The 27,019-nt window shown below is 41.0% G+C and overlaps 1 protein-coding gene across 1 annotated transcript in view; it reads left to right on the forward strand.

Annotated features, from left to right (window-relative positions):
• Window positions 1-23,572, forward strand: part of LOC307038811 (uncharacterized protein) — a gene marked incomplete at its 5' end in the record, with an annotated part of 71,043 nt that extends 47,471 nt beyond the window's left edge. Inside the window, 7 exons of the mRNA XM_079680488.1 lie at window positions 16,039-16,245; window positions 19,592-19,757; window positions 21,018-21,248; window positions 22,273-22,335; window positions 22,872-22,939; window positions 23,071-23,113; window positions 23,498-23,572. Of these exons, the coding sequence (XP_079536614.1) occupies window positions 16,039-16,245; window positions 19,592-19,757; window positions 21,018-21,248; window positions 22,273-22,335; window positions 22,872-22,939; window positions 23,071-23,113; window positions 23,498-23,559 (840 nt within the window). The 3' untranslated portion in view covers window positions 23,560-23,572. The remainder of the gene's footprint in view (window positions 1-16,038; window positions 16,246-19,591; window positions 19,758-21,017; window positions 21,249-22,272; window positions 22,336-22,871; window positions 22,940-23,070; window positions 23,114-23,497) is intronic.
• Window positions 23,573-27,019: the final 3,447 nt, after the last annotated feature.

Here is a 27,019-nt window from a genome sequence, read left to right on the forward strand (position 1 = left end):
CATCTGGTGGTGAGTTGGGTCGAGTGGCGGGGGAAGCCTCTGGATAGACCTGGTAAGCCCAAACGTGTAGTTCGGGTGAACTGGGAACGTCTGGAGGAGGCCCAAGTTCAGGAGGCCTTCAACTCACACCTCCGGCGGAGCTTTTCGGGCATTCCTGTGGAGGTTGGGGACATTGAACCAGAGTGGTCGGTGTTCAAAGCCTCTATTGCCGAAGCCGCGGCGGGGAGCTGTGGTCTCAAGGTCCTAGGTGCCTCAAGGGGCGGTAACCCTCGAACCTCCTGGTGGACACCGGTGGTCAGGGAAGCCGTCCGACTGAAGAAGGAGGCCTTCAGGGATTTGTTATCTCGGGGGACTCCCGAGGCAGTTGCAAGGTACCGACAGGCCCGAAGGGCAGCAGCCTCAGCCGTGGCCGAGGCAAAGCAGCGGGTGTGGGAGAAGTTCGGAGAAGACATGGAAAAAGACTTTCGGGCGGCACCAAAGTTGTTCTGGAAAACTGTCCGACACCTCAGGAGGGGGAAGCAGGGAACCATCCAAGCTGTGTACAGTAAGGATGGGACGTTGTTGACCTCAACTGATGGAGTGTTAGGGCGTTGGAAGGAGCACTTTGAGGAACTCCTGAACCCGACAACTCCGCCCTCTATGTTAGAGGCAGAGCTGGAGTATGAAGGGGGATCGACACCAATCTCCCGGGGGGAGGTCACTGAGGTCGTCAAACAACTTCACAGTGGCAAAGCCCCGGGGGTGGATGAGATCCGCCCAGAAATGCTGAAGGCTCTGGGTGTTGAGGGACTGTCATGGTTGACACGTCTCATCAACGTTGCGTGGAAGTCGGAAACAGTACCGAAGGAGTGGCAGACCGGAGTGGTGGTTCCCCTTTTCAAAAAGGGGGATCAGAGGGTGTGTGCCAATTACCGAGGCATCACACTACTCAGCCTCCCCGGGAAAGTTTACTCTAAGGTACTCGAAAGGAGGGTCAGGCCGATTGTCGAACCTCAGATTGAGGAGGAACAATGCGGATTCCGTCCCGGTCGTGGAACGACGGATCAGCTTTTTACTCTCGCAAGGATCCTGGAGGGGGCCTGGGAGTATGCTTATCCAGTCTACATGTGTTTTGTAGACTTGGAGAAGGCGTATGACCGGGTTCCCAGGGAGTCACTGTGGGAGGTGCTGCGGGAGTATGGGGTGAGGGGGTCTCTACTCAGGGCCATCCAATCTCTGTACTCCCAAAGCGAGAGCTGTGTCCGGGTCCTCGGCAGTAAGTCGGACCCATTTCAGGTGAGGGTTGGCCTCCGCCAGGGCTGCGCTTTGTCACCAATCCTGTTTGTAATATACATGGATCGGATTTCGAGGCGTAGTCGTGGGGGAGGGGGTCTGCAGTTCGGTGGACTAAGGATTGCACCACTGCTTTTTGCAGATGATGTGGTTCTGATGGCTTCATCGGTCTGCGACCTTCAGCACTCACTGGATCGGTTCGCAACCGAGTGTGAAGCGGCTGGGATGAGGATCAGCACCTCCAAATCTGAGGCCATGGTTCTCAGCAGGAAACCGATGGACTGTCCACTCCAAGTAGGGAATGAGTCCTTACCCCAAGTGAAGGAGTTCAAGTATCTCGGGGTCTTGTTCTCGAGTGAGGGAACAATGGAGCGTGAGATGGGTCGGAGAATCGGAGCAGCGGGAGCGTTACTGCAGTCTCTTTACCGCACCGTTGTGACGAAAAGGGAGCTGAGCCAGAAGGCAAAGCTCTCTGTCTACCGGGCCATTTTCGTTCCTACCCTCACCTATGGTCATGAAGGATGGGTCATGACCGAAAGAACGAGATCGCGGGTACAAGCGGCCGAGATGGGTTTTCTCCGCAGGGTGGCTGGTGTCTCCCTTAGGGATAAGGTGAGAAGTTCGGTCATCCGGGAGGGACTCGGAGTTGAACCGCTCCTCCTTCGCGTCGAAAGGAGCCAGTTGAGGTGGTTCGGGCACCTAGTTAGGATGCCACCTGGGCGCCTCCCTAGGGAGGTGTTCCAGGCACGTCCAGCTGGGAAGAGACCAAGGGGTAGACCTAGAACCAGGTGGAGGGATTATATCTCTTCTCTGGCCTGGGAGCGCCTTGGGATCCCCCAGTCAGAGCTGGTTGATGTGGCCAGGGAAAAGAAAGTTTGGGGCTCTCTGCTGGAACTGCTACCTCCGCGACCCGACCACGGATAAGCGGGAGAAGATGGATGGATGGACTTTAAGCAGGGGGTGTTTTGGAGTAGCACAGTGTAGAACCATATTCTTCAATCTTTCCATCATATTAATAAATTATTCGAATTTACCCAGCTTATCAAACGACACGCGGAGACGAGGTTGGTTTTAAACATCCTCCAAATCTCCAACACCAGTCTTGCCACAGGATTGGACTGGGACCTGTGCACTAGCACAGCCAGTGGTGTTTTTTATGCAGTACCAATGACAGCGGATCAGTTAATCAACATGGCGAAACACCGCAAACCCAGTAGGGCTAAGAGACCAGTCCCAGGGGGAGTTTAGGCTCCACAGTGTACAAGGATAGCATAAGGGCGCCCAGGGGAGGGCTAGATGTTGCATTCCATGTCCTAACGTGTACCGATTGATCACGACGGCCTCTTCTAGAGAACTTATTACTGGGAGGGTACATTTCTCATGAGGAGACAGTTACAAATGCTAGCAGAACAAGACAACCCACCCCCATATACAGAGATGAGATTGTTCAATGAATGTCCAGCTGATGTAATACTTTAAATCAGGCCTATTCAACTGGCGGCCCGCGGGCCGGATGCGGCCCAGAACCAACTCCCGAGTGGCCCAGCCTCCCGTAGCCAAATTCCTACACTAGTACAGACCATGAACGCAACACTCCGCGTTGCATAGAAACCACCAAACCACAACGCAGCACGTTTTTTGAAAGTGCATCTAGTGGTGCTAGTAACGGTGGTCCTATGATAGCAACTCTAAAACATGTCCCTCTCAACTCCGAAGCGTAAACAGAGTCAAAACGGTAATTGATCTTGTGGAGCAGATCCAAGTCAAGCTGGACCTTTTCGCTACCGACTTGAGCACGGGTCGGATGCTGCATTTTCCGACGCTCCCCAAACACATCACATCTCCGGCACAAATCAAGGATGTGATGACAGATTTCATTGCGAGGTTGAAAGAGAACTTTGCCGGTCGATTGGATGGACTTGCTCTGCCCACAGACGTGATGATGGGCTTTGCCAGAGACCCCTTCACTGTTGCAATAGAGGGGGACGTATCAACCAGAGCAAAGGAAGTGGTCCCCTGCATCGACAAGGGGAAATATACACTGGAATTTATTGACATGCAGCGCACTAACGGGCCAGCAAAGTTTTGGAGTGATGTCAAAAAACAGCAGTTCCCTAACGTTCAGAAATTAGCGATCTGTGTGCTCAGTATGTTTGGATCAACATACACATGTGAATCAAGCTTTTCACACATGAACTCAATCAAAAGTAGCACTCGCTGCTCCCTGACTGACAGCACTCTTCACCAATGTCTTAGGATTGCATTGACATCCTATGAGCCAAAAATCACTGCTCTTGTTCAAAACAAAAAATGTCCCTTCTCCCATTGAGAAAGTCAGCGATGACAAATCACAAATGAGGTGATAGTAAGCACCTAGTTTACTATAGTAGACGTGTAGTGTAGTATTCATTCATATAGTTACCCGTATCCCTTGTTATGGGTTTGTGAACTGAAGTGTTTGACAGTTCTTTCTGTATTCATTTAAGTGCACTTTGTAATGTGTCTGGGACAAATGTGACCAAAACGTATGATTTTTTTGTTATTACTTGAAAAGTGAAAAAATATTGCTACAGTACTACCTCTTTGTGTTGCATTGGAGCTCTTTAGCTGTTTTTTTAAAATAACCTGAATATTTGACTTCTAAAGCAAACAAATGTAATGCTACAACTGTGCACTTTTTTTTCAGATTCTGTTAAATTAATGCTAATTTGTTGTGTTTTTATGCACTTTTTGACCTACCTTTGTTAGATGAACAATGAATAAAAATTACATGTTTTTCATCGCAGTAATATGTGTTGGTTTAAAATGTGTCACTACAGGCCGCTGAATGTCTGGCCCAGCTGAATTTTGTAGTTATAAAATCTGGCCCAACTGAATGTGTAGTTGAATAGCCCTGCTTTAAATGATGAAATCATGTGAAGAAGTGAACAAACTGAAATGCTAAAATGGAGTGAATCCATTTCAATTTACTTTACACTATTCCAAGATAGTTTATTTTTTAATTTTCAATTTACTTTAGACTATTCCAAGATAGTTTATTTTTTAATTTTCAATTTACTTTACACTATTCCAAGATAGTTTATTTTTTCATTTTCAATTTACTTTACACTATTCCAAGATAGTTTATTTTATTCTTCATTATTTTATACTATTCTGTTATAGTAAATTTCGTGTTTTATAAATCGTGTGCTAATCTCAAATGGTATGTTTCTTTATACTTTGTAAAAACAAGTGCCTTAACACTGAGCCTGGTATGAGAACGGTTTCTGTGAAAGGAGGGAGGAAGAAATGTTCTGATACCAAGCCATCGCTGCTATTTTGAAGAATGATATTGAATGTTAACACAAGAAGTTATGCACAAGGGAAAACTTTTATGTTTGAAGACCAGTCAAAGTATTTTTTGTATTTTTGTAAAGTTAAGGTTATTGAACCATTCCATTTTGATTGCATGTTTTATATGAGTTATGTACTATGCAAAGTTCAGATGAAGAACTCATTGATTTCAGTATTATTTACACACCCTAAAGGGTCTGTAAGGAGGGATTGTTAGAAATTCAAATCAATATTTGATGATATAAGATAGATTAAACACCAGTACTTTTATAAATGTTTTATTGTGAAAATACTTTCGGTTAGCTTACGCCTGTAGTTAAAGTTTTTTAAAAAAAGCTATTCCGGAAAGGATCTCCGAAATACCAACAGTAGCTTGAATTCAGGTTTTAGGGAAAAGTAACGATTGCAGCCGTTAAAATGTATTAAATCAAAAGTCATGAAAGAGATAAGGAGAAAAGGCGTGTTTAGTTATGTATTGAATGTACAATGTCAAAATCCTCTGTTATGTGCGATATCGGACATTGGTGAAAGGAGGGCGACAGATTACGCCACTTTGAAGAGGAGGAGCCAAATGAGATATATAGTCAGGGGACGGAGCCTTGTAGGACCTCTTCTGCTCGACCGACACCTCTGATACCTCATTCACACCAACGCAACTCCGGTTCAAGCTCCGTGCTAGAGCTTTTCAGGTTCAGAACTGGTTCTTCGGTTTAGCTCCGGCTCTTTTCACACTGCCCAGAGTCCGACTGGTGCTGCGTCATTGCGTCATCGTTTGCGTCATGACGTAACCGTTTGCGTGCCTGCTTCATAAAGCCAAACCACACGGAAACCCCTCACAGCTGACACCGACAACAACAACAATGGCCGATTGTGCTTCAGCTTCCTCTGTACCTCTTTGGAAGACCAGATTCCCAGTAGGTAGCTGGTCTCTTCAGTGGACCACTGCTGCTTGTTACGTTTCTCCATCGTTGTTTACAAACTGGATAAAACGCCAGCTTTTTGTTGTTATTCAGGAGTTGATCCCGCCCCTGCCCCCGCCTCGATGTAAGCGTGACGTATGCTGTGGTTTTGCTCTGGCCGGACAATCTTTTGGTGCTCAAAATGAACCGGATTCCGGAGCTAAGAGGCTGCTCCGCTGCGGTGTGAAGAGGAAAACCCGGTGCTTTTCAAGCTCCAGCTCCGAACCGGCCCTGAAACACCGTTGGTGGGAATGAGGTAAGAGAGGGAGCTTTTCTCTTCCCTCTCTCTGAACCATCTTCTGCTTGTAACATTACCGCTCCATTTTACTTAAAGTACCCATTTGAACCTTCTCAGAGACTCCATTGGTCTCCTTACTTTTAAAGCTTCTCTCCTGGACGCGAGAATAACGAACAAAGCTATCACTCCTAAAAAAAATATTTCTTTCTCTGAATCGAAGGTTAAAAACACAAAAGCATTGTACACAATTCAAACCAATCAATAAGGATAAACTGATGTTTTTTTAGTGGATGAGTAATGCAGATATCACTGTGTAATCATTTGACAGTGAGGGGAATATATCCGGTTTTATTATGAAAACTTAGAGACCGGAAAAACTGTTTTCACCCACGCGAACTTTACATGGAAGCTGCATCCTGGCGAGACCTCAAATCATCTTCGTAATATCTATCAAACTATAGATCCTACACATCGACTGGACGTGGATTCTAAGAGTACAATATACTTCTCACTAGAAATGTAATCAAAAAGCATTTTAATGGCCAAATTATTCTACAATTTAGGACTTTCCAGAGAGGGTTATTTGTGAATAAACGGGAGCATTTTGTTTCTTACACGACCACTAGAGGTGTAACACTTTAAAACGTGGCTATGGGTCTTAATCTAAGGTGCTTAAATAATCGACCTATTTGGTCGTTTTTTGTAGCAGGACAGGCTGAGAGATACTCATCTCTAATAAGCTTCATCACCCTCGCGAGAGAAGACCTCCATCGGCAAACACGGGTAGAGTCCTGCCGTCTCGGCATAAGTGAAACGAGCCGATCCGGCATCAGAACGGAGTCGTATTCACATTTCTAACTTCAAAGTTGGCATCCATTACCCTGGCATTAAATCAATAGTAAATGTTTCACGTCATGTGATGCTTTTACTGCTATCAAGTCTCTAATCTGGATATCGCATCCGGCAGGATCGCCATCCACCTCATACGTCTCCAACTTTTGCAGGGCATCCACGGCGAACTCTCAAAAGAAAAAAAGAAAGAAAAAAAAGGATCCTACAGGTAAACAATGGCGTATCAAGGCCTATGGTCATGTGATTTGAGCATTATCCGATCAGTCCCAAGGCATCTAGGCATCTCTCAGACTCTAAGGAACACAACACTCACAAAATGTCTTCAAGACGGGCGCAGGACAGCTGTGGCTGATCAAAGCACAAATTCTTCTTGCAACAACTCGGTCCTCCTCTGCATTCACCTCTTATATTCGACATCGGCACAGTGCTGGCTAATCAAAGGTCCATTAACCCCCCACCCCCCCCATCAACGCTCGCGACACATAAGGGGGGCCTCATGAAACACCTTTCACACGCTCCACTACCGGGCCTTAGAACACATTGAAGACTTCTCAATTCTCTAATTTCCCCTCCTCGACTCCCCTCTTCGACTCCTATCCTCGTGTCTTAGTCCCGCCCACAGGAGATGCGAGCGGAGGAGTTGAGGAGGGGAACCGAGGAGAGAGTGGAAGCAGCAGGCGGTTAGAGAAATGAGAACTCCTCTCCTCTGAGCGGTCATTTTAAAGAGACGTCCATTAATGATGACAGGAGGCACAGCAGCCCTCTGTCTGATGGACAGATGTGTTCATGACGACTTATATATTGACGTTGAATTAATTGACAGTGCGGTATAATGAGACAATAACAGGTTACAGATGTGGATACATACACACACATATATTTATATAAATACAATTTCAGAGTCAAACAAGTATGAGAGCACTCTCATAATAATCCACAATAACACAATCAGAGACTGGATATATATCATTGTTAGTAAGATCAGGTCAGGGAACACTTAATCAGCTACGTCACTTTGGGCCGGGAGAAACACTCCCGAACGTCATCATTATTAGTAGTAATGTGATGTAATGTAGTCATTCTTTCACCACTGTGTATAACATATAAACGTTTCCATTTCAATGATCAAAGAACAAGACAAAGACTATAGTGACAATTCTAAGGCACGGTACTAAGGCAAAGTGGGGCTTTCAGTTTATTGCTAACCTTAAGAAAAGTTCCCAATCACATGCTGTTGTTCAGCAGGCATCATGGTAACCAAGTTCACCAACTGACTTTAGTAGAGCTGAAGAGGGAATGAGGAAATGTTGTTTTGGGCACCAGATAAAAAGTTAGAGGACAGGCAGAGCTACTACAACTCATCTGCGAGGATCCATTCAATCAATCAATCAATCAATGTTTATTTATGTAGCCCAATATCACAAATGTTACATTTGTCTCAGTGGACTTCACAGTTTGTACAGAATATCAGTATGACAATACGACACCCTCTGTCCTTAGACCCTCACATCGTACAAGGAAAAACTTCCAGAGAAAACCCACAGTTTAAAGGGAAAAATGGGAGAAACCTCAGGGAGAGCAACAGAGGAGGGATCCCTCTCCCAGGACTGACAGACGTGCAATAGATGCCGTGTATAAATTGAAAAGATAATACATTTGCAACATAGGTAGTCCAAATGTTTGGAAATGCATGTGTGTATAATAGGAAGATGAATCCAAGAGTATATCCATCCAGGACTTATGATCCAGGACCACAGCCACGACTCAAGATCCAGGACTCGTAATCCATGACACAGGACCGCAGGATCATCCATGACTCCGGATCCCGGCGTATATAGACACCAAAAAGAAAGACATTTGGGGAAGCTGGGTTAATCGGAACATGAGAGTACACAGGTATAGACAGAGAGAAGGAAGAAGTAAGATGTCCCCCGACAAACTAAGCCTATATCAGAAAAACTAGGGGCTGAATCTAATCAGCCCTAACTATAAGCTTTATCAAAAAGGAAGGTCTTAAGCGCACTCTTAAAAACGGATAGGGTGTCTGCCGTCCGAACACAAACTGGAAGCTGATTCCACAAAAGTGGAGCTTGATAAGAAAAGGCTCTGGCTCCCATTGTACTTTTAGAGACTCTAGGAACAACCAACAACCCTGCATTCTTGGAACGCAATGCCCTAGTAGGACAATAGGGTATAATGAGTTCTTTAAGGTAAGATGGCGCCTGCCCATTAAGGGCTTTGTAGGCGAGAAGAAGAATTTTAATTTCTATCCTGTGTTCTATAGGGAGCCAGTGTAAGGCAGCCAGAACAGGAGTAATGTGGTCCCTTTTCCTAACTCTGGTTAGTACACGAGCTGCAGCATTTTGAATCAGCTGAAGCGACTTGACTGACTTCTTGGTACACCCTGATAATAAGGAGTTACAATAATCCAGCCTTGAAGTAACAAATGCATGGACTAGTTTCTCTGCATCGTTTTGAGGCAAGATATGCCTGATTGTTGCAATGTTACGTAGATGGAAGTAGGCGGTCCTTGAAATTGATTTTATGTGGGTGTTAAAGGATAAATCCTGATCAAATATAACACCAAGATTCCTTACAGTCTGCCTGGAGGCCAAATTAATGCAATCCATAGTTAATATATCTTTAGATAATTTGTTTCGTAGATTCTTCGGGCCAAGTACAATAACTTCAGTTTTGGTCCTGTTTAACATCAAAAATGTAAGGTCATCCACGTTTTTAAGTCCTTGAGGCAGTCTTGAATTTTATTTAGATGATTAATTTCATCAGGCTTGATTGATAAATATAGTTGAGTATCATCCGCATAACAATACAAGTTTACAGAATGATTCCTTATAATATTGCCTAACGGAAGCATATATAGGGTGAACAAAATAGGTCCAAGCACTGAGCCCTGTGGCACTCCATGGCTAACTTTGGTTTGCATGGAAGATTCATCGTTGACACGTACAAACTGAGAGCGTTCAGATAGATAGGACCTAAACCAGCCTAAAGCAGTTCCCTGTATGCCAACTAAGTGCTCTAGTCTTTGCAATAGGATATCATGGTCGATAGTATCAAATGCAGCACTAAGATCGAGCAAGACAAGAATAGAGACAAGTCCCTTGTCAGAGGCTATTAGAATGTCATTTGTGACTTTAACCAGAGCTGTCTCTGTGCTATGTTGTGTTCTAAAGCCAGACTGAAAATCTTCAAATAAATCATAGTTTTTTAAGTAATCACACAGCTGTTTTGCGACTGCTTTCTCAAGAATTTTTGAGAGGAACGGAAGATTAGAAATAGGTCTATAGTTGGCTAAAACCTCTGGATCGAGGTTGTGCTTTTTAAGAAGCGGTTTTATCACTGCTACTTTGAATGATTGTGGAACATAGCCTGATAATAAAGACATATTCATAATATTTAATAAAGAAGTGCTAATTAATGGAAAAACTTATTTTAACAGCTTAGTTGGAATCGGGTCTAAGATACACGTTGATGGTTTAGAAGAGAGAATCATTTAATTTAATTGTTCAAGGTTTATGGCTGAAAAGCATTCTAGTTTACTATCTAGTGTAATATTAGAACTTACGTTTCCGGGAGCTGTTGATAACACTATACTGGTCAAAGGCAAGAGGTCATTGATTTTGTTTCTAAGAGTAACGATTTTATCGTTAAAAAAGCACATAAAATCATTACTACTGAGTGCTATGGGAATAGAAGGCTCAGTCGAGCTGTGGCTCTCTGTCAGCCTGGCTACAGTGCTGAAAAGAAATCTTGCATTATTCTTATTCTCATCTATTAATGAAGAGTAGTATGCTGCTCTCGCTTTACGCAGTGCTTTTTTATATTCATTGAGAGTAATATGCCAAATTAAACGAGATTCTTCAAGTTTAGTGGAACGCCATATCCTTTCAAGTTGTCTCGACTTTTGCTTTATTTTGCGGGTTTCGGCATTATGCCATGGAGCTAATCTATGTTGTTTTATTTTCTTCTTTTTCAAAGGAGCAACAGAGTCTAATTTTATTCGCAGCGCATCTGTAGCACTATCAACAACATGATCAATTTGGGGTGGTGTACATTTTGTATAAGTTTCCTCCCCTACATGCAGACATGCTATCGAGTTAAGTATTGGTGGAATCTCTTCCTTAAATTTGGCTATAGCACTAACAGATAGGTTTCTGCTGCAGGAGCTTTTGGCTAATGCTTTGTAGTCTAGTAACAGTACTTCAAAAGTTACTAAGAAATGGTCGGATAAAGCAGGATTATGCGGTTCGACTAATAGTTGCTCAATTTCAATACCATAAGTCAGAACAAGGTCAAGAGTGTGATTATAGCAGTGGGTTGGTTTATTTACACTCTGACAGAAACCAACAGAATCTAATATAGTTAAATGCAACAGTAAGGCTATTTTTATCATCGTCAACATGAATATTAAAGTCACCTACGATAATTACTTTATCTGTTTTAAGTACCAAAGCTGATAAAAACTCAGAGAATTCTGATAAAAATTCTGAATAAGGACCTGGTGCACGGTACACTGTAACAAATAAGATTGGCTGCAAAGTTTTCCAGGTCGGATGCGTAAGACTGAAAATGAGGCTTTCAAAGGAGGTATAATTTAATTTTTGTTTAGTATTGATAAGTAAACTTGAGTCAAAGATTGCTGCAACTCCACCTCCTCGGCCCGTGCCTCGGGCAATATGAGTATTGATATGGCTGGGTGGAGTGGCCTCATTCATGCTGACATATTCTTCATGTCTCAACCAAGTTTCAGTGAGACAGCATATATCAATATTATAATCTGATATTAAATCATTTACCAGTATTGCTTTAGATGCTAGAGATCTTATGTTTAAGAGATCACATTTAATCTTCCTGTTTTGTTGCACTGTAGTAGTTGTTACATTTACTTTTATTAGGTTATTATGTATGACACCTCTATTAGGTTTTACCTTAAATTGTCCTTGGGCAGACACACACACCGTTAATATTGGGTATTTTATTGGGTTCGGGATTCCTATGGATGACTGCCTAGGAGAGAGCGCAGAGAAGCGTGTAAAACTGCGACTCTGCCTCCTGGTCTCAACTCCAGTTTGTCATGGATTAAGTCCACAGAGCCCTGAAATGTTTGCCGAAATGAGATTTGCACCTTCCAAAGTAGGATGAATGCCGTCTCTCTTAATCAGACCAGGTTTTCCCCAGAAGGCTGTCCAATTATTCACGAAGCCCACATTGTTTGCTGGGCACCACCAAGACAACCAGCGCTGAAATGATGACATGCGGCTATACATGTCATCATTGATCAGATTGGGGAGGGGACAAGAGAAGATTACGGTGTCCGACATTGTTTTAGCATAACTACACACCGACGCCACATTAAGTTTGGTGCATTCTGATTGGCGTAAACGAACATCATTACCACCGACGTGAATAACAATCCTACTGTATTTACGTTTATTTTTAGCCAGCAGTCTAAGATGCGCCTCAACGTCGCCCGCTCTGGCCCCCGGAATGCATGTGACTGTGGACGCTTCGGTCTCTAAATTCACGTGTCTCATAATAGAGCTACCAATAACCAGAGTTGGCTTCTCAGCGGGTGTCTCGCTGAGTGGGGAATATCTGTTAGATACGTGAACGGGTTGGTGGGGACCTGCGGGTTTCGCGTTATGCCCCTTCTGACCAGTCACCCATTCTCCCTGTTGCTCGGGAGTTGCCGGGGGACGGTTAAGAGGAGCTACCTTTTGCCGGTCCGCACCGGCTAACATGGGCTTTACTGTAGCTGAGTTATTTTCTAAGATGCCGAGCCGGGCTTCTATGGCTATGATTCCCGCCTCCAACCTAACAACTGTACTACATTTAACACATGTATCGGTACCAGTAAAGGAGGTAGGGGAGTAACCAAACATGAGACAGTTAGAGCAGGAAATAGCACCCGAGGGTGGGGAAAGAGCCATGGCTAGCTATCAAGCTATCAAGTGTCTCTACTGTGACATGTCTTCATGCTTTAAAGGTGCCATGTCATGCTTTTCCGGTTATTACCCTTGTGTGTTATGAAGGTTTTTATCTATGTAAACGGTCTGCAGAGTCAAAAACCCTCAAAGTACACCCTGTAGGGAGTAAAACTCTAACACAGAAAATACCTCCCCAAAACGCATCGTTGGAGATTTCTCATTTTCCAATGTTTTCTTCCTGGGTATTGCTTCGTAGGGATACCCACTAGCCACGCCCAGAGCTATGGCCGCGCCCTCTGCCAGCCGAACTGGACGCTCAGGTTCGGTTCAAAACTGTATCCAGTCATGCCAACGAGGGTCTGTTTCCTGTCTTGTGAGGGGAAATCTTCAATGTATGCCTTACCGAGGGAAGAACCACGACGAAGTCAGTGGTTGACATTTATTGTTAACAGATGTTCGAGCCGGTATTGTACTGTGTGCGCGGCATTTCATGGACCAAAGCTTCGCAAACATTGCAGCGATTCATACCGGATATGTACAGCGTAGGACACTGAAGGACGATGCTTTGCTTTGTTTGGACCAGCGGGAGATTCGGGTACACAACCTGTAAGTACGCATTGTTGTTTGTGTATTTATGATGTTTAAAACAAACAAGGTATCTACCACGCCTATTTAAATGGGTAAACGTTTTTGGGGCTGCTAAGCTATAGAGTGGCGAAGTCACGCCCACTTACTTCCGCATCATGGGACCTTATTCCGAAAAAATAATACATTGAAGTCAATGGAGAGAGAAAACTTATCTTTTGATCCCGTTTGAATTGTGCCATGAATTACACAGATGTTGTTTGTCAATCTTAAAAAATCATTTCCATGTCAAAAAATTCAAAGTTTGTCTTAAAACTGTTGAAATATAAGACTATGAAAAATACGCAACTAGAAAGACTACAAATCCCAGAGTCGCGTAAGTGCTGTCATAACTGATGTATTCCCTCCAGATAGCTAAAAATACATTTACTTACTGTACTTACTTACTTTAACAAGATGCCTGTGTGCTTTGTACCAGGTTGTTATCATACCAGTAATAGTACCTCTTGCTCGTTCTCGAAGAGCAACTAAAACAAAACACGAGAGTGTACCTTGTTAGCTAATGTTACCTAGCTGACATTAACGTTACACATTACACTCGTGTTACTCACCGAAACCTTGTAAAGCCGGTCCCGCATGCTCGCTCTTACGGAACCGACTAACTCCCCTTTTTCGTATGTACAGCTCTCAACATGCCCAGACTTGTAGTGATTTTCACCTCTTTTAATACTTTTCGCCTCATTCTGAAAGAAAGAGGTGAAATGTACCAACGTGACGGCCATCTTGGTGTTGGTGACGTGTACAAGACCAGAGTTGTAGTTCATTGAGCGCTTCACACAAAGAAATGTGTAACTTCACAGTTTTACGACACATTTTAATTTGTTTGACTTGCAAAATTATCTTTTAAATTGACAAACATCATATGTGTAATTCGTGGCACAATTCAAACGGGATCGAAAGATAATCTTTCTCTCCCCATTGACTTCAATACATTATTTTTCCGATATAAGCACGATTTTAAAAGCAATGTATTTCTATTGGTAGTCTCACGGCATTACGTGTTATAGGAAGACCGGAAGCTGTGTGGTTCATAAAAACATGTTCTTACTCAATATCAAGCCACGATTATTGCTTTTATTTAAAATCGTATCATTTCGGACTTTTGTTGCTGTCTGTGAGGAAAATAAATGGGGCTCATTTTTCCTTCTAATTTGTTATTCTTTTCAAAATAACACACTGTTATTAAGTCAACAATAACACACAATTATCCTTGTTTTTATTTGTTTGATTCTATAATCTCTGATACTTTTGCCGTACTTCAGGAACTGAATTTCAAAATAAAAATAACCGGAAACAGACGTAGGCCTATAAGGGACATTTCGAGCATCATCGAGTTTAGGATGGCCGAAGACACTACACTACACATAATCCCCAGCTATCGTTTAGGACTACAGTCCCCGTGATTAAACTTCAAGTCAGGATTGGATGTTGGAGTGGCAGTGCGCCAAGGTTACGGAATCGAAACTGGATCCAACGCCGCCCCGCCCCCCCCACCCACCCCCATTTTTTTTTGAAGTTGCCAGTATTAAAAACCAATTATTAACCAATTAAAATGAACCGATTAAACATCTCTCTGACACAGTTTAAACGCATTTCAAGTGGAATAATTGTTTGTGTCTCCTCTTCGTGTCTCGGGAAGCCGGAAGCTGTATTATTTTCAAACAATAAAAATAAAATATATATTTTTTTAACCATAACGGGTACTTTACACAACATTGAGTCAAACTTATCCTTGTTTTAATCCTTGTTTTATTTATGTTAAATTGTTGTTGTCGGTTAATTTTCCATTTTATTTATTTTGGTTTAAGATATCATTATTTTTTATTTATTATTATCATGCTAGATGTTTCAACTTTTCAAGGCAATATATACTTTTTTGTTTTTGTCCATAGGCTACTTAGGTTATTAAAGAGTTATTGTGTCAAAATATAGGAAATGTATTAATATTTTATTGTATAATAAGTACAGGAAATTACATCATTCAGAGCGCCACCTATTGGCCAAAGACCGCTGCCACCGGCATTGCGATCCATCCTCTGACAAACTAAGTTGGGTCACTAAAGTCTGATACATGTTTTGCTTAGATTTAATAATTGGGGCTTTTTTTTAAGCCTTTACTCGCATGGATCATCATACATAATGAACTGTTCTAAGTCTGAGAAATGCTTTCGCCATAATCAGCAAAGCAACATTAATGTGAAATTATTCTTGCGGGCGGCTAGCTAGCTAGCTCACGTTCAACATAAGCTTAAACTAGTTTAGCTACATTTATATAAGCTCATAAGTGGTGTGTGAAAAATATTTGTCCAAATTACGGCTACATACGTCGGTGTTAAAGTGTGAGTTATACGTTATCTTAATCGCTTTTGTTTTACACATGACAGTAATAACGCTGGCCGACATTTTAATATATGTTTGGGGGGAGGGGCATAGTCCACGTCCATGTGCTTGTTACGCGTATGAAACAGGAAACACGTAAATGAACTCAGTCTGTCTAAAGTAGTTAAACCGTCACAATGTGCATTTAAAAAAGCTAGTCTCACTACATAATTCACTTTTTCTGTTCTCTCCTGCAGCTCCTGTACCCACACCACAAACCCATACACTGATCTACACCATCATAAAACCAACGGCACTTTTAAGAGCCAAACTCAACCTATCTCCCTATCTAGCTCTCTTATATCTATCATCTATTTCTTTATTCACCCTTCTATCTATTCTGTGTACTTCTCTACTTTCCTGTGTTTGTCAGTCTGTCTGTTTGTTTGTAATCCCGTGTTAATCATGCCAGGTGGGTCTACAAAAAAGACATGTCCCTTCTGTCAGAACATTTTATTTTGTGCACAGAAGATCTGTGCACATTGCCTTAAGGAGCAGCCAAAAAAAGCCGCGCCTTGAGAAGAAGCTCAAGAGGTTTGATGAGAAGCGAGGGGGTTGGGTGTCAGGGCGGAAGAAGAACCACAACATTGCTTCCATCAAGGATGAAGCCATTGTCTTGGTATGTACACTTTTTACTGTATGTTAAAGAGCATCTTGCAGGTTTTTATTTATGCTTAAATTTGCTTGAAAATTACAATCAAAAAAGTGAATGCAGGATTTGATATGTTTTACGAGACATAAGGGCAGGAATTCAGAGGGAAAGGAGCAATTTTGAGCTCTGCTTAAAAACTGCTTTTTTTTAAGGTCATACGTCAAACGCGTCATATTACATCACACAGGGGACACATCTCCGCTCTCTGACCGCGGGCATAGTAGAGTTGCGTTGAGTAGAGCGGTTATGTTTTAAGGAGCTGGTATTTTTCGGTAGTGTTACAAATTTAAAATCAATGTTGATATGGCGTAATTTGAATTAAATACACTATTTGATTTAAATCAGTTTTATTCTGAAAAACCGGAAGTTCTCACTATTAGCTTAACACTTTTATTCTGAAAATTCGTCACTTCCGGTTAGCATTTAGCATCTGGCGGAATCATACGATTTCAAACCTTGAACCAAGGTGAAATGACATGTGATGTTGTACACTGAGCACACTGGGATTAGCACTCATTTATTGACGCTGAATAATGTGTAGCAGGGAATGTTTAAATAACCACAGACGCTAGAATGATGCAATTTAGCTACAGAAAAAGGCAGGAATTGCATTGGACCCGCCCCCCGACAACGCCGGCCAATAGGAGAAGACCTCAGATGACAACAGGAAGAGCAAGCCAAGAATTGACCTCTTCGACCCCCTGACCTGAACTGACCGGTCGGATGTGGAGAGCGCCTCCACTCGCACATTTCATTTTGTACACCACCCTATATTTTGTGTAATTAAATGTTGTTAACTTTTATAAGCTTCCCTTGACTCGTTTCAGTCTCTCTTGCCTTCAGGGTTCTAGAATTGCTTTCAGTAGTTTTACATTGTATTTCACCATTTGTAATCATGTTGCAGTATTGTGTTTGTGCAGGTTGCACAAATACCAGCCTGTCAGGACATCGAGTCCACAGTAAAAAGGACCGGAGCTAGCGTTCGTTCCTGGGTGCGTTGTGCATCCACCTCCCTGCAGCACATAGCCTACTCTCCACAGCTTGATCAGGAAACCGTATTACTTCTCTCTCCCCCCCTCCTTCGCTGCTCTCTCTCTCTCCCCTCCGGTACATGGCACCTAAGACATAGTGTGGAGTTGCATTAGGTAACGCTGTGGTGGCTGTACTGCTCCAGCCGTCTCCTTTGTGTTTGTTTGTTTCCCCCTGTCTGTGTTGTTTGTGTGTGCGTGGTGGCTGTCACTCCTGGCTCCCGGCTCAACCTCCATTCACCTGCTGCAATCAGCTGTGCACCCTCCCCGACTACACACCTGCTTTCCATCAAGCCATTTACAACGACATATCAACGGAGGCTCCACAACCTTTCTCCGCCAGATCGTCAAGTATCAGCCGTATCTCGCGTCTCTCCTCCGGTACACAGCACCGTAGTGTGGAGTTGCATTAGGTAACGCGAGATACGGCTGATACTTGCGCATTAGTTTCTGTTATGGATCAGTATCAACAGTCCTGCCAGTAACGTTACTATATTATCAATGCTACTTTAGTTATAGCCTGATATATGATAGCTAACTTTACAATGTTGTGATGTGACGTTAGCTAACATTCTGTAGCTAACGCCGGTCACTCACCAAGATAGCTGCCCAGTTCTCCACTGGTTCTCCTCACACCACAGATCAATTTCTCTCCGATGGCCGTTATTTCTTCTAATCCTTGGCTGCTCCTGGTCTCTTGGACGCCTAGCAGGCTCATAATTATAAGGTTGTGGTCCGTCATATGCATTTGAATATTCATGTTCAACTTCTTCTGTGTCTTCTGTGTCAAAAATAGCATTGGGATCCATGTTTATTAATACGTTACACCGGCCGCTCTCCCCCTTGTGTCCCCCGTGTTACGTCACACGCGGGAGGTCACGTGCCAAGGCTTTTTTATGTGGAAGTGAACATTTCTTACAAAAACGACGCCAGATGTCACTGTAGTGTATATTTCTGTATATTTTTTTGAAAATCTAGTGTATTCATCATTTTCCTACACATTTATTCACAGGTGTCTTTAACCTGGAAGTTGCTCTTTAAGGCCCGGACACACCAAGCTGAAACCAAAGAACTGACACAGACGGACCCGACTGTTTGCCAATATATTTGGCCAGGATAAAGTTGAATGTTGTTTTTATATACATTTATTTCTTAATGATGTTTGTATCTTATTAACCAATATACACTTTGATATCAACTTCAAATATAGATATTATTGCAAAGGTGTTATTTAATATTCTCTTTTCTTTCAATTTTAAAACTACTCTTATCTTAACTTTCACAGCCAAGGGACACTAATTTAATTTAACTTTCACATTTAAATAAACAGAGCACTTCCTTCACTTCCATGTTTTGTTCTATTCTTGCTTATGTACACACTTTTAGACCTTAAATGTAGGGTATGTAAGTTTGAGAAACCAGCTCGAGATCGCTAGAATTTGAAAATACACAACCGGAGAAAATCTGCCACTTCCTTATAGAGGCCCTCCTCCAACACACACGAACGCGCACATGACCAATGAGGGCACGAGATAAGTTTGTGCACAGATGGAAGGCTGACAGGCAGGTAGGCCATCCAGTTATTTTAGCCGGGCCGGCTCAGATGATTGGTCATACTTTTTACAGCACTACAGCTTCCACAGATTTTATGGATTTTTTGTGAAAGCACTTCAGATATTCATTGCCATCGGGATGTTAAGAGCATTCCATGGAATATAAAAAAAAGTGTATCTCGAGCCGGTTTCTCAAACTTACCTACCCTACCTTTAATAAGACTACATAATTGTATGTTACTACTCTATATTACTCTTACGACTGCAGCCACAACATACGGGAACGTTTTACATCGCAGCACGCAATTTCAATTTCAACAGTGTCAAGCTATGCTTGGATTGTGTTACATTTTTAATTATGCAATACTCATTTTAAGTGTTAACTCTTAATTGTTGAGTGGTCACACATTTGTATCTTATTGTACTTTAACTTTAAGATTATCAGGGTTTGAACTGGGACTCAGGATACTGATTTATTTGTATTTTGTGTTTGTCTATAACATATTTTCTGCTTCTACTGTTTAACCCTTCCTGGTAAATACATGATTCTGCAAAAGCTTAACTCAGCATCTAGATTTATGAATGGCATACAACTAGATGCTGTCATCAGTAATGTTATAGTTGTAGTTATATAGTTGTTGTTGTTGTTGTTGTTGTTGTTGTTGTTGTTGTTGTTGTTGATGTTTCCTTTCCATTTCTTTAAACAGTAAATATATTATTTTGTCATTACAGCTTGAGAAACTCCATGCCATTGGCTTTAAACCAGTGCTGCTTCTTGGCAAGGAGACCAGGAAGAAGGACGTCAAATGTGAAATCCTAACCCCTCGCTGCACACTGACCGCCTATGCGCAGGATTACCTTGACAAGATAGGCACTTTTTATGAGTACCTTTGTGAAGGTGAGATGCTTGCACTATATCTTCACAGTTCACTGTATTGTGTACACAAAATGTTTGTATCAATGGAGAGCTTAACATTTCCTTAAAACCAACACAGTTATATGGAATGAGTTTGGATCAACTCATTTAATAAAGTCAGTTTAGTTAACAACAACTTACAGCGACTGTTTTCAATCCATCCAAATCTTGTGGGACAACAACTTGATCCACTATTTATACTTTCTACTTTGATACAGCCAGAAAGCAGTCATTCGAGCCATTTATTTGGGTTTGGCAAACTATATTTTTGTGAGACAACTAACACACATCCTTTCTACCTGTTAACTGTCACTATCTTTAGCTGGAAAGTATTACAAAAGTTGAAAGTAATTGCAAAATATTTAGGGATATGGACAACATTTGACTGTTTATTATTTTAGCAAACTAAATACAATAAATACATTTTTAAACACTGAGTATGTAGCCTAATGAGACATGGCTTACTCTGCAGAGGGGACTTGTGGACATTTAACTGTTATTTATCAGGAAATAGTTTGGCAAGTTTACTTGAATTTGAAAAACCATTTTGGGGTATTGTGCTACCACTTGCACATTCATTGTATACAAATTGAAAGTTGTAAAGTTGTTAATGTCAAGGTAGTTAGGTTTGATGACTGAAGTGTATGTTTAGGCTTGAGCCATCCCTTAAGCAATTTCCTTTTAGCAAACCGTTCCTAAACGGTTTCCTTTATCAACGCCCAAAAGCGAGAAATATTTTGAGGTTAATGGTAAGAGCACAATACATGAAGACGATCCCAGTTGACCACATATTCAGTTTGGCAGTTCTGTATTAAGGTCATGTTTCTCGGGTTGTAAACAAAAGCAGTTATCCAGTGCATCCAGAGGTCCCTTTACATTACATTTATGTTTTTATCCAAAGCGAGTTGCTACTTATTTGATTGCACTTATGCAAAACACGTTTGCGTCAGTCTCATAAATTCTGAACAAAATGTGTGGATGTAAATAATGTAAGGGAACATACATGCACACGTCTATATATTGTCTACCGACAAATTGACATGTCATATCACATGGAGTGTAGACACAAATCGGAAGAATAATATCGCAAAAACAAAACCATAAATGGTTGACTGGATAAATACCACTATTTCTCTGCTATTAACTTTGACAGCACACAGTCCTATGACATGAAGAGAATATTTTTTCGACCCTGTCTGGAAACATACCTTAAGCACGCTGTATTTCTTATTTCTGCGGAAGATCCTGAGGAAGAGACAGTCACGCTGAACCTCACACCCTGTGACCCATCTGAACCAGAAAACAACTGGCAGGAGGCATGGACCACAGAGAGCCAGATGCCAGAGACAAGCACCGTGCAGGTGGAGGTGCTGAAGACCCCCCCCGTGAAGCAGTGCACCATCATAGAGGTGGGGCAGGAGGAGCAGCCCCAGCGGGATGATGTGAGGCAGGCTACCAACACGGAGGGGCAAGGTAATAAAATAGATAGATAGAATTGGAGGGATGAAACCCTCTTTAATGGTCACACATGCAGAGCACACAGCACACACAGTGACATTTGTTCTCTGAGATTTGCAGCTTTTATATTTATAAAATCAAGAGTGTTTTCCGATATTTTCCTAAAACATTATTGTAGGTAACTTGTTGACAAGTCATGCTTCTACAATATTCTTGCATCTTTGGGAATAATGATTGTTCCAATAGGTAAATAATAATAACAACAATAGCTTAATCTAAATAACAATTTCACCTACAACTTCATAAATATGAAAGGAACTTGGGTATTTGTATATCCTTAGGTACTCGGATATAAATAAATATTAAACGTTTAGAAAAATACAGTCTTTCATTCCTGAACAGACATGTGGTTACTATATGGTTATACCTTTTTCACACAAAAATGCAAAGCAACAGCAGGCTTACTTTACATTTGATAAATCACAAAATAAAACTCCTGTCATTTTGTTTACACACAGAAAGGGTCTTACATTGTAGCGTTGGGCAGTAGGCCGATTACATCAAAATGATTTGGCTCATGTCCATATATTGTACGAGAGGTTGATATCATTAATATTGTGGTCTACCTAAAGCAATCCCTGACCATAGGGGTAAACTTCGAAGCAGCTCATGCAACAACGTCATGCAGCATATTTAAACTTTATACTCAAGAACTGCATTTAGAGACGACACTGTCCCATAATGAACATACGGGGAATAAACTTAGGTTTTTCAATCAAAGTTAAATTCATTTAACGTTACAGCACAACATGTTAATATTTATCAAACTATTCCTTACACATAAAGTATGGAGTCAATTATATAGACAAGACAACAAAACACCTAGACTTCATAGATCAACCTCAATTTAATCGCAATAACAAAAAAATATCTGTACCTAACACCTATTGCATCATGTGATGATGTATTTTGAAACTTGAGTTTAAGCTTAACTTGGTGTACTGTATGTATATAGTAATATTTCTTCTTCAACCCACAGCTTTAAGGACAGGGTCCGTGAGGGACACAGTACTTGGTCCTAGACGCAAAAAGAAAAAGTCAGGTATATTAACAGTATTAAGTATTTTGACTGATAATAAACATTTGCATGAGTCGAATTGATTGGTATTCTAATAAATCTATCGACATGTACTTTAGCAAAGTGCATGTAAACGCAGTGATTGATGCTTCTTCAGTGAGTTACCAATGCTTTATTGTGACTAATAACTATAACTGATACATTATCCAAAAATCCAAAGGGCTTTAATTGTCTAATTAGACTAAAATACATACAGTCATAGTTGATAAGGTGGTGATGAGAATGCTAGGCAGTAAAGGAAGCAGCAGTGAAGTATTTTCTTTGGTCATCTCAGGCTCAGCAGTGGTATGGCCATTCAAACAAGCATCCCATGTTAGGACTGAGAGCAGCTTTGTTCCATTTCAATGATGTATACACTATACAGTAACTTTTGACCAGTGATAACAGTGTGGTCACTTTTCATCGTGCACGTCTGGTTGCTACTTAAGTGTTCATAGTTGTATTTATTTAATTTCTAATATGACTAATACTGTATGTGGAACCTGCTTTGATGTTCACAGATTGCTCCTACCACACTTGCCTAGAAACTTTCCCCATCAGTAGTGTAATAAAAGAAAGAATGAGAAAGGTTAGACGGGAATAAAAGTAATGCATAGAGTGTGCTTTATGATTTACAAACTTCCAACACAATTGTTTGCTAAATAGCTAATATGCGTTTGGTCTTTCCGAAATTAGAGATTTGTTTTCTTCTCTTGATAGGGAAAAGCAGAAAGTTGGTGGAGTGGGAGCCCTGTCCAGTATGGTATATATCTTCCAGTTACTTGGCTTCATGTCATCTGATGTAGTCCCATGTTGGAGAACAAACACATGATATTTAACAAATGCAAAACATCCAAATCTACCACCAGTCCTCTTATATATTTCACTGCTGTTATTCTGAAGCAGCTGAAGTAGTGTAGGAACAAATTATTGTTTAACTTCATTGTTGTTAATGTATGTATTTTTGTTTGTTTTTATTGTTTGTTTGAAAATTTGTTTTCATTTCTATGTTCACTTTTTCTAAATGGTAAATGAAACATTTACTTATATAAATTGAGTTATAAGATGTTTGCTTCACACATGGTTTATGCTTTTTGGAAAGACGAAACCAGTAACTGTAACCAACATTATTCCATTCTGTTTTCAGTGGCAAGGAGTCGGCTCATTCCTGGCAGCCGAAGAATTCTCCGGGATAATGCATACAAATAAAATCTGTTATTTGAACACCAGTTTTGTTTTTGCACGTTTGTTCTCTTGTTTATATGCTCCATTTGAGTCATATTTAATATGTCTCTATTAGAAATAAGATGAAAACCTCCACCAAAATGCATTTGACTTTTTAGGAAATTACAGTTGAAATACTACATGATTTCATTGTCAGTGATATGAACACCATAACCTATTTTAAACATATTCATGTGTGAAATCTGGTACTTTGCCATCCACTGCCTTATCTAATTTGTTTAACTTCCGAAGTATAACGCTTTGGACCATATTAAGCATCTTTGGGTTTCAGAAAAGCGCTCTAAAAACAAAATGTATTATTATTATATCATTTAATTATAGGCCTAATTAAAATGATCCTGATCTGGATCACTGGTTTTGCTACTACATTTGAAAGCTTTTGGGGAGATATTTAAATGCTTGAGATATTAAAATGGTAGTGATTACTTTGAATTTTCTTTTTCACTTATTGAAAACCACAACTCGAGTATCAGGATGGTCTTTATCTGGAAAGTTATCCACATCTCATCACCACGTTGTCACGGCGACCCTTTGTCACGTCACAGATACTGTACCCGAACTCAGATCGCCACCCGGAACTAGCCAAACGATACTGCCGTTGCTAAGGAGGCAAAAGTACAAATTTGTATTTTATATCTTTTTAAACACAGGGTTAGGTTTCGGATCGTGCCCGATTGACGGATCTCTGAAAGGGAATGGAGCCTACGGCCGTCAAGGCAAGACAAGTCGAATGAGTCCACGCACACACGCCGGAAGAACTACAAATATGTCAGCTCTGTGTACTTCGTAACGATTTTTGGTCGCGTATCTAATGGGAATTGTAGTTTGTAGAGCTGCTCTCATATCATTTCAATGGGTTAACTTTCTATTCTTCTGTGTTTTTGTATGTTTTGAGCTGAGGTGCCAACTCAACATACAATGTTGATGAAATGAAGGAAATTTGGTGATGATTAATGGTATTTGTGTTAATGTAATAGCAGTTAAAACAGGACATGTCAAATTTGACCGCGAACACCAAAGTAAGGGGGGGAAACAAATACAATAGGAGGGTTTTAATGTAACCATTGCTTATGACATTGATGATATTTTAAATCAAAAAACATATTCCCTAAAATGTGGAAGCTCTGGATGCCATACAAATGAATAGTTGATATTTTTTTAGGGCCACAACTTTGGCACTAGAGCACCTAGTGTTATCAAACGCATTTCAATGGTGAAACTATCCAAACATATTGCATATGACAACATTTTCCACTACGATGAAAGGCGTGTAAGCCAAAAAACCTTATTCTGGTTCCATCATGGGTAACCCCTACCATCCACCTGCAGCTGGACAGACAGATAACCACAGATTTATTATTTTTACTATTAGATATTAATAGGAGACACAGACAGACAAACTAATAAGGCTTTATTTAAACATTAAAGAATACTTTAGGTTAAGGTCTTATTTTGAATAAGAAAAAAGCTTTGGGGGTATAAATATTAAGCCTGACAAAGTACTAATATATTGCTTTCCTGCAATGTTAACTACTGTATGTTTTGTGATACATTTATTTTAATGTCACCTTATATATTTGTGTGTGTTAAATTTGAAAGTACATTTTTACTCTTTAAATAATAGAGAGGCTTTTCATATATTCCTGAAACAATTTCCCACTACTTAGTAATAATAAATTAAAGCAATAGTCTTTTTCTTCCACTTTTTATGTGTAATCAAAAGGGTGGTTTTATGACCTTTGACATCTGCTTTGCTGTTCCCAGACATTGGGAGGGGCCCTGAGTCTCTAGCTTCCTCTGCTAATTGCTAAAAACCCGTATTGACTAGCCCAAAGGGAGATGTGCCTCAGATATAAGACAGTTGAAGCCTTGTAGAATTAATGATTCATCTCCTACAGACCCCTAAAGAGGCCTTGAGAATTTAGTCAAACAGTTACCGAGGCCATAGTCTTTTGTTCTCATTGATGTCTGTATTCATTCCAGTAAAACGGACTTCAGGTGAAAGGAAGTTCAAATAGGGCCTTAAGCTACCAGAACAATTAAACTTCTGTTAATCAACCAAAACTCATGACTATTAGGGGACAGGACATTTGGACCTATAACAAGGGTCGCTTCATAGAGAATATATGTGTGTGTATTCCTTACTGTGATCATATGTCCTGTATAATCATTTATCAACTATTCCTGTATTGGTGTTTTATTTGATTTCTCTGTTTTTATTCTTTCATGTGTGGGTGCTAAATGGCTACAAACATTGTGGAGAAATTAGCTAAAACATGTTTTATTACTCTATACGAAATGGAAGCAGCTTTTATGACAGGGACGAGAGGGCTGGGGGAGGGGACATTCTTCTTACGATTTTCAGCATGTCAATTATCAGGGAAATCTACTTGTTTTAAATAGATGTGTGTGGTTAATTACTTTGTATTAATAATAACAGTATGTGTAAAGGAAGCTGGAAATATGCAATGTGAAACCTTTTATTTGAAATAAAGATTCTGCAGGGAATATTCTTAAAGAACAATAGCTCAAGTGTCTGGAAGAGCTGCAGGCTAAATGAGTGTGCGGTACTTTTTTACTGCTTGAGATCAGAGCTGATGTTTTCCTCTTGTTATTATTGTTTGAGGTTAAGGTAACTCACATGTGTTATTTGTATAATCCAACTATAAAAAACTATATCTTAAACCTATCTTTATAAAATGCCAAAAGTATGTGAAACTTGCAAGGAGGGGTTTGTTATCTCAAATGTAAGGGTCGCCTCTGGCTCGCGCTGATTGGCTGTCTTTTCTAAGTGGAGGACCCCTCGGGGGGGGGGGGGGGGGGAGCAGCCGCATAGCTCCTCCTGGGGTTTTTGGATATAAGCCTGTGTTTTCTTTAGACCGGTCTCTTCTTTTCTTCAAACTGACCAGATCCGTAGGATTGGAGGAAGAGCAGGAAGTACTTCCTTTGTATTTGTATTGTTACTTTTTATCATTAAAACAAGATTATTGTTTAACTTGCATTCTGGTGTTTCTTAATCCCTTCCTTTTTACGAATTTACCCAGTTTACCAAACGACAAGCAGAGACGAGGTTGGTTTTAAACATCCTCCAATCTCCAACAAATGGTGACCCCGAACGTGTCTGAGTGGGGTGTTTCAGGGAAGAGACCACCAGCAGCAAGCGGACGAAGAAGTCCAGGGATAGCACCTCGGCCTTTTCTGACAACTAAAAACAGAGCTCTGTAAAATACAAGGTAAGCAGATACCAGTTAAACTCAAAATCTGTGATTTGACCCTATTCCACATTTTAGAAGTTGTCGGAAGAGTGTACACAGTGTTTTTAGGATAATAATACAAATACGTGTTTTAGTTGTAAAGTAGGATATTGAATTCCTGCAGCCGGAAGGGTATTGGAGTCCCTGGCTTAGAAAGTGGAGGTACAGAG

The sequence above is a fragment of the Notothenia rossii genome, assembly GCF_949606895.1.
Source record: "Notothenia rossii genome assembly, chromosome: 5".
NCBI lineage: Eukaryota > Metazoa > Chordata > Actinopteri > Perciformes > Nototheniidae > Notothenia > Notothenia rossii.